The 6,000-nt window shown below is 38.7% G+C and overlaps 1 protein-coding gene across 2 annotated transcripts in view; it reads right to left on the bottom strand.

The window, feature by feature from the left end:
• Positions 1-1,126: 1,126 nt before the first annotated feature.
• The window catches only part of DTX2 (deltex E3 ubiquitin ligase 2), an 88,447-nt gene continuing 83,573 nt past the window's right edge, over positions 1,127-6,000 (bottom strand). For both annotated transcript variants that reach the window (XM_063444576.1, XM_063444577.1), the window contains one exon: positions 1,127-1,901. In XM_063444576.1, coding sequence (XP_063300646.1) covers positions 1,677-1,901 — 225 coding nt within the window. In that variant the 3' untranslated portion in view covers positions 1,127-1,676. The remainder of the gene's footprint in view (positions 1,902-6,000) is intronic.

Raw genomic sequence — 6,000 nt, 5'->3', positions numbered from 1 at the left:
CCAACTTGTGAGAAATAATGTTAACACTTCTATAGGGCTTAAATAATTTGCTATGAGAATGGCATTTTTTGAGCACAAGTTTGCAGTTTTTGAATTTTCCTGCAGTACATGTAAGTTAGAACAGACATCTAGGAGGATGAATGCATGCTTTTTGAAAGTCTAGCAATTAATTTCAAGTCTCACAAGTAATAGCCCTGCAGTTAAAGCCCAGTATAGCATTGCCCTGTGCCACTGGATGATATATTCAAGACACTCCAGGCTTAGTTTACTTTGTTGACTTATTCTTTTTTTGTACATTAAATAGAGGGCATTTAAAAAAAAAAAAAAATTGGTAAAACAATTAAATAAGAATATTGATGAAAAAGTGGAAACATTTAAGGTTTCTGGAAATGCAGCATCTGCCAAGGATCAACTAATCACGATACTCACTAGTTATAGCATTACTGCACATATACAGTGCATTATGGGCACATCATGGGTTCCTAGAAGTTGTACTTCAATTGTCATCTTACTACTAAAGGAAATTATCAGCTTATGGACATTGAAACCATACTGTACAGCAGTATTAATGGAGATAAAAAGAGAAAATGTATAGTGAGTCTGAAAAAGTTACTATGTCACAAAATGTTTTATTTTCTCCCCAAAAATAAAACCAAATGAAACATCAGCAAAGCAAGATATAATCTAACCTACATATTGCACCTAACATACGCGAGTGCTCCTTTAAAGGTAATTTATACAATAAGGCATGAAAACAGTAAGAGGTGGGGTATCATACTAAGATAAAATATGCATGTCTCTTCAAATGTTTTAACAAATTAATATATGAAACAAAAGATATAGCAGGAACGTCAGTTTTTTTATATTAACTGGTAAAACCGTATAATAAGATCTAGAGAACATCTTGAGATATATATACACATATATATCGTAAATATATTTTATATTCTGTGCCAAGTGTCATCAATGTACCCAGATATAGTAGAAGAAACTAAAAACCAGCAATGAAACATGCCTTCTGGTTTGCCATCGTATTCACGATTTGTTTAATTTAATTTGAATGAAAACTTTGGATTCCAATGTTATTCACTGTGCTTTGGATCCCCCCCCCCCCCCCCCTCCCCCAAACAAACCCATTTTTGTGTCAAACATTTTGGCACAACACAACAACCGATGCAAATTACAGATGCACACTTATGTGCATGCACATCAGAGAATCGGGAGAGGATGGCCACCACCAAAAGGAGGCAGACAGCGGATGTTACCTCTACTGCATATCTCACTCCAGTAAACCTTTCATTGTATTTCTATTCACCACATTAAGGACTGTTGATTAGCTAAGAAAAAGTGACAGTTCCTTTCTTATGGTAAAGAAATATATGTTAGTTTCCCCTAGCAAAGTGCATGTTGTACTGTATTAGACATGTACAGAAATCAAACTGATGGGAGTATTTATGTGACCACTCCCCGCCCTGCAGGGGTGGAAGTATGAACCAGCATGCCAGCTTGTATTCAAAGCAAGACAGATATCCCTAGCTTCTCAGTGAATCTCCTTAAGACAATATTGCATTACAAAAAAAAAAAAAGTATAAACGTAAATCAAACTTTAAGGCATTTTATAACGAAATGAATGCTCCTGCCTCAAAACTGCAGAAGTCATCCACCTGGATAGTCCTTTATGCATTAAGGCCTTCTTCTGTGACTCCTTGAGCTGCAAGCTCTGCAATTACATTGTCCAGGTAGTTAGGGTCAGGAAAGCCATGTCCTGTTATGTTAGAGTTCATTTCAGTCTTGTGATGGATTTCATTCCACACCACAGTGTCAGATTCACCAGTCGTGCTGGATACCCCAATCGTGAAAATTAATCGTCTTGCCCATGCCAATTTTAGGAGCTCTAGAACCTAGGAAGAAAAAGAAAAGAAATACTGTCACTTTAATGACACCTGTGAAACCAAGAGATGTACATTTACTTTATCTTTTTCAGGTTTTAAATTAGATTGGAGTTGCATTTTCTCACCACAGTGACCTGTTTGTTACTCTAATAGGTTTGTAAAAATGTAATTACTTTTTATTTTACAGCATTTATGTAAATAGTATGCAATGATACCTTTTTTTCAATGGGCAAAAGGAAAACAATGATAGAAGACAATTCAAGGACAATAACACAAGTAAAGATCAATAGTGGCATATACCAAAGTGATGCACTTTCCCCAATGCTGTTCTGCATAGACCTCAACCCCCTTAGCCAAGTGGTTCAAGAGTGGAGCTACCATCATCCACCTACTCTACATGGACAACATCAAGCTGTATGCCAAGAGTAAGCAGGTCATTGACTCACTGTCCCACCTAACTAGGATTAACAGCAAGGTCATTGGATTGTTTTTCAGGCTAGGTAAGTGTGGGTGTTTGATAGCAAAAAATTGGAAGATGATCAGGACAGAAGGCGTCCAAGTACCAGAAGGTCACATAGGAGATGCAAGAACAACTCACTAGTTATAGCATTACTGCACATATACAGTGCATTATGGGCACATCATGGGTTCCTAGAAGTTGTACTTCTATTGTCATCTTACTACTAAAGGAAATTATCAGCTTACGGACATTGAAACCATACTGTACAGCAGTATTAATGGAGATATCCATTAATTAATGGAGATATCCCTAGCATTTTCTCACCACAGTGACCTGTTTGTTACTCTAATAGGTTTGTAAAAATGTAATTACTTTTTATTTTACAGCATTTATGTAAATAGTATGCAATGATACCTTTTTATTGGACCACCATAATACTTAAAAGACAAGCTTTCAAGAGTATCTCTCACCTCCTCAGAAGCAATACTGATCAATATTACAGAGTTTAACACTTAAAACAACTGATGTTAGAGAAGGGGAGTGAGGCGAGTGGGGTACCACAAACACAAGGCATCCCATGAAGAAGATCGGAACATTGAAGTGCCTGCAGAGAGTCAGACAGGTCCTGAAGTTCCAACTCAGTGGCAAGAACAAGATAAAAACCTCCAAACCATATACCCTACCAGTCATCACATACCCAGGCAAGATAACCTGGGTAAGAAAAGAGCTGGTCACCAAAGACGTCAAGACCCAAAATCTACTCACTATGAAAGGAGGATTCCACCTAAAATCGAGACTGCACAGCAGGTGGGAGAAAAGAGGCCGGGGCCTGACGAGTGTCAAAACCACAGTCCTGGGTAAAACATAGAGCATCCACAAGTACATCACGAAGTTGACTTACCAAAGATGAACTGCTAATGAAAGCCTTGACACAACAACAGAAAGAGGATGCAGAAAAGTAGGTTCCATGGCAAGATAAACCGCTCCATGGGGTGTAACAACAGCAAATAGTGGATGTTGCTCACATCAAGAAATCCTACCAGCACAAAACAGGCACTCTGCACCAGATCAAAAGAAGCTGGTGTCTACCACACCAAACAAGACCCAATGTGCAGAATGTGCATAGAGACCTCTGAGACAAAGCCGTACATAGTAGCAAGGTGCAAGATGTTAGAAGGAACAGCATACACTGAGAGGCACAACCAGGTTGCTGGGAATGTGTGCCTAAATATTTGCACAGGATACAGGCTGGGCATGCCTAAGTCCAGATGGGCGATACCAAATAGGATAGTTAAGAATGACAGGGTTAAGATCCTCTGGGACTTTCAGATCCATACAGAGAAGCAAGTAGTGCCCAACCAACCTGACATCGTGATGGTAGATAAGGAACAGAAGTTTGTAATGGTGGTGGATGTGGCCGTAAACAGTGATTATTACATCAGGAAGAAGGAACATAAGAAGGTGAACAAATAAGGATTGAAGGAGGAGCTAGAAAGTGGAGGCAGTACTAGTCCCAGTTAAGATAGGAAAACTCAGGGTTGTGACCCCCACGTTGAAGGAATGGCTTCCGCAGATCCGAGTTGGGACAAACGAGACCACTTTCCAGAAGAGTGCAGTTCTAGGAATAGCCAAGATATTGTGCAGAACCCTCAGACTTGGAGTCCTCTATGTGCGCTCTCTCTCATGTTTACATTAAAAATATGCAGGGACATGCAGAAAGACTGGAGAGCAGTACTAGAATGAGTGTCAACAGTGAAGTTGGGAATTTAGTTAGAGAAGAACAGGAAGATACTTAGTCATCATGCAATACCAACAGGGAGGCATCTAACCCCAAATGTATTCTGCAGCATGACAACAAGCCCAAACATACAGATAAAATCAAAACCTTGATTGACAAAGAAAAAAATAAAAAAGTCTTAGTGATATGGCCCCCACTGAGCCCTGATCTCAACATCATCGAGCCTGTCTGGGATTACATGAAGAGAAAGAGGCACCCAAGCCTTCCTAAATCCACAGAGGAACTGTGGTTAGTTCTCCAATATGTTTGTAGCAACCTACCTGCTAACTCCCTTAGAGAAATATGTGATTGATGTACCTAGAAGTATTAATTATGTTTTGAAGGCAATGATGTTTTGATGGTGGCATCAAATGTGGATTTGTTTTAGACTGTTCTTCTGTTAACTAACTTTGCATTTTATTAATTGATAAAAATCAACAAATAACATTTCTATATTTTAAAGCATTCTTGCTTTATAGCACTTTTTCACATTTGCCTAAATCTTTGCACTGTAGTGTGCATATGCAAGTAGACTTTTTGTTTTTGAAGCAGAGTGAGTTAAATACAACAGTCAGTGACTCAAAATGCCACTAAGTTATAATTAGAAACAGAGGATTAACAGTTTGTTTCAGTAAATAAGATTATTTCCCTACAATGGGGTCACAAGCTATTTCACATAAACGCCTGCATGGTTCTTATAAAACCAAGTTGAAAAGCTGTAAAGGTACACGATTACTGTTATGCAGCTATTGTAGAGTATGTCGATTTGTGAACAACAAAAGATGTAGCTGGATAACAAACAAACTGAACTAAATTTAAAAGGTTACTCCAACCAGCAACAGTGTTTTAATGAAACATTGTTTTGTGATTGAGTAACCCCTGCTTGCATGTCCCCCCATTAAAATAAAGTCAGAATAAACTTGCTTTTCTATCCTGTGCAGAGGTCAAGTTTTTTCTCAGCACAATCTTCCTCCTGTGATGTCACCTCCCTCACTTGAGGGGGGAGGGATGTAAGGGAAGACTGGCAAAGGGACAATTGGGTGGCATGGAAGGGAGTGCCGTCATTGTATGCCTGTTGTCAGTATGATATGCATGGTGCCATCACATTACAAATATGTGCAGAATTCATGTAAGCCAGCCTAGAACTCTTGTTCCGGGCTGGCCAATGACATTGGTGGAGATGGGGTTAACCCTCTGGTAGCCATGTGCTTTAACTGTGTATGTGCAGCGTCTTTAAAGCTACTCCAAGCACTATGTTAACTGCAAATAAATGAGGTGGTCATGGTGCTTAGAGTAACCATTTAACTCATGGTTTAATCTTGCTTGTGTTATGACCGTTTCATCTAAAAACATCAAACTAGTACAAGAAAAGAAAGTTTAATATTATATACAGTCTTGAGAAAAAGAATGTACATCCTCTTTGAATTCTATGGTTTTACATTTCAAGACATTATAACAATCATCTGTGCCTCAGCTGGTCTCAACATTAAGTAAATACAACCTCAGATGAACAACACATGACCTATTACACCGTGTCATGATTTATTTAACAAAAATAAAGCCAAAATGGAGAAACCATGTGTGAAAATCTATCTACTTTATTCCAATGGAAGCAGTAAGGGTGTCATTTATAAAGTGGTTTGGTCAGTCTCTGTCTACTTTACATGACATCCTTTATTCCAGTACAAACTGTATCTATTAATGTATAAAGGGCATTTAACAGCATTTTGTGTGCTAGCTATGCATCCAATATTAAAAAAGTCAAATGAGTAGGGCTATCAACTGAGGGGTAATAAAAGGGAAACTCAACTGAGGGCAGCTCTGTAGTGTACACAGCACTGGGGCTGTGATAACTGCAGGGTAGAAGGATC

This window comes from Pelobates fuscus, chromosome 1 (assembly GCF_036172605.1).
Source record: "Pelobates fuscus isolate aPelFus1 chromosome 1, aPelFus1.pri, whole genome shotgun sequence".
Taxonomy (NCBI): domain Eukaryota; kingdom Metazoa; phylum Chordata; class Amphibia; order Anura; family Pelobatidae; genus Pelobates; species Pelobates fuscus.
The sequence above is the reverse complement of the archived record's forward strand: the minus strand, read 5'-3'. Positions and strand labels throughout refer to the sequence as shown.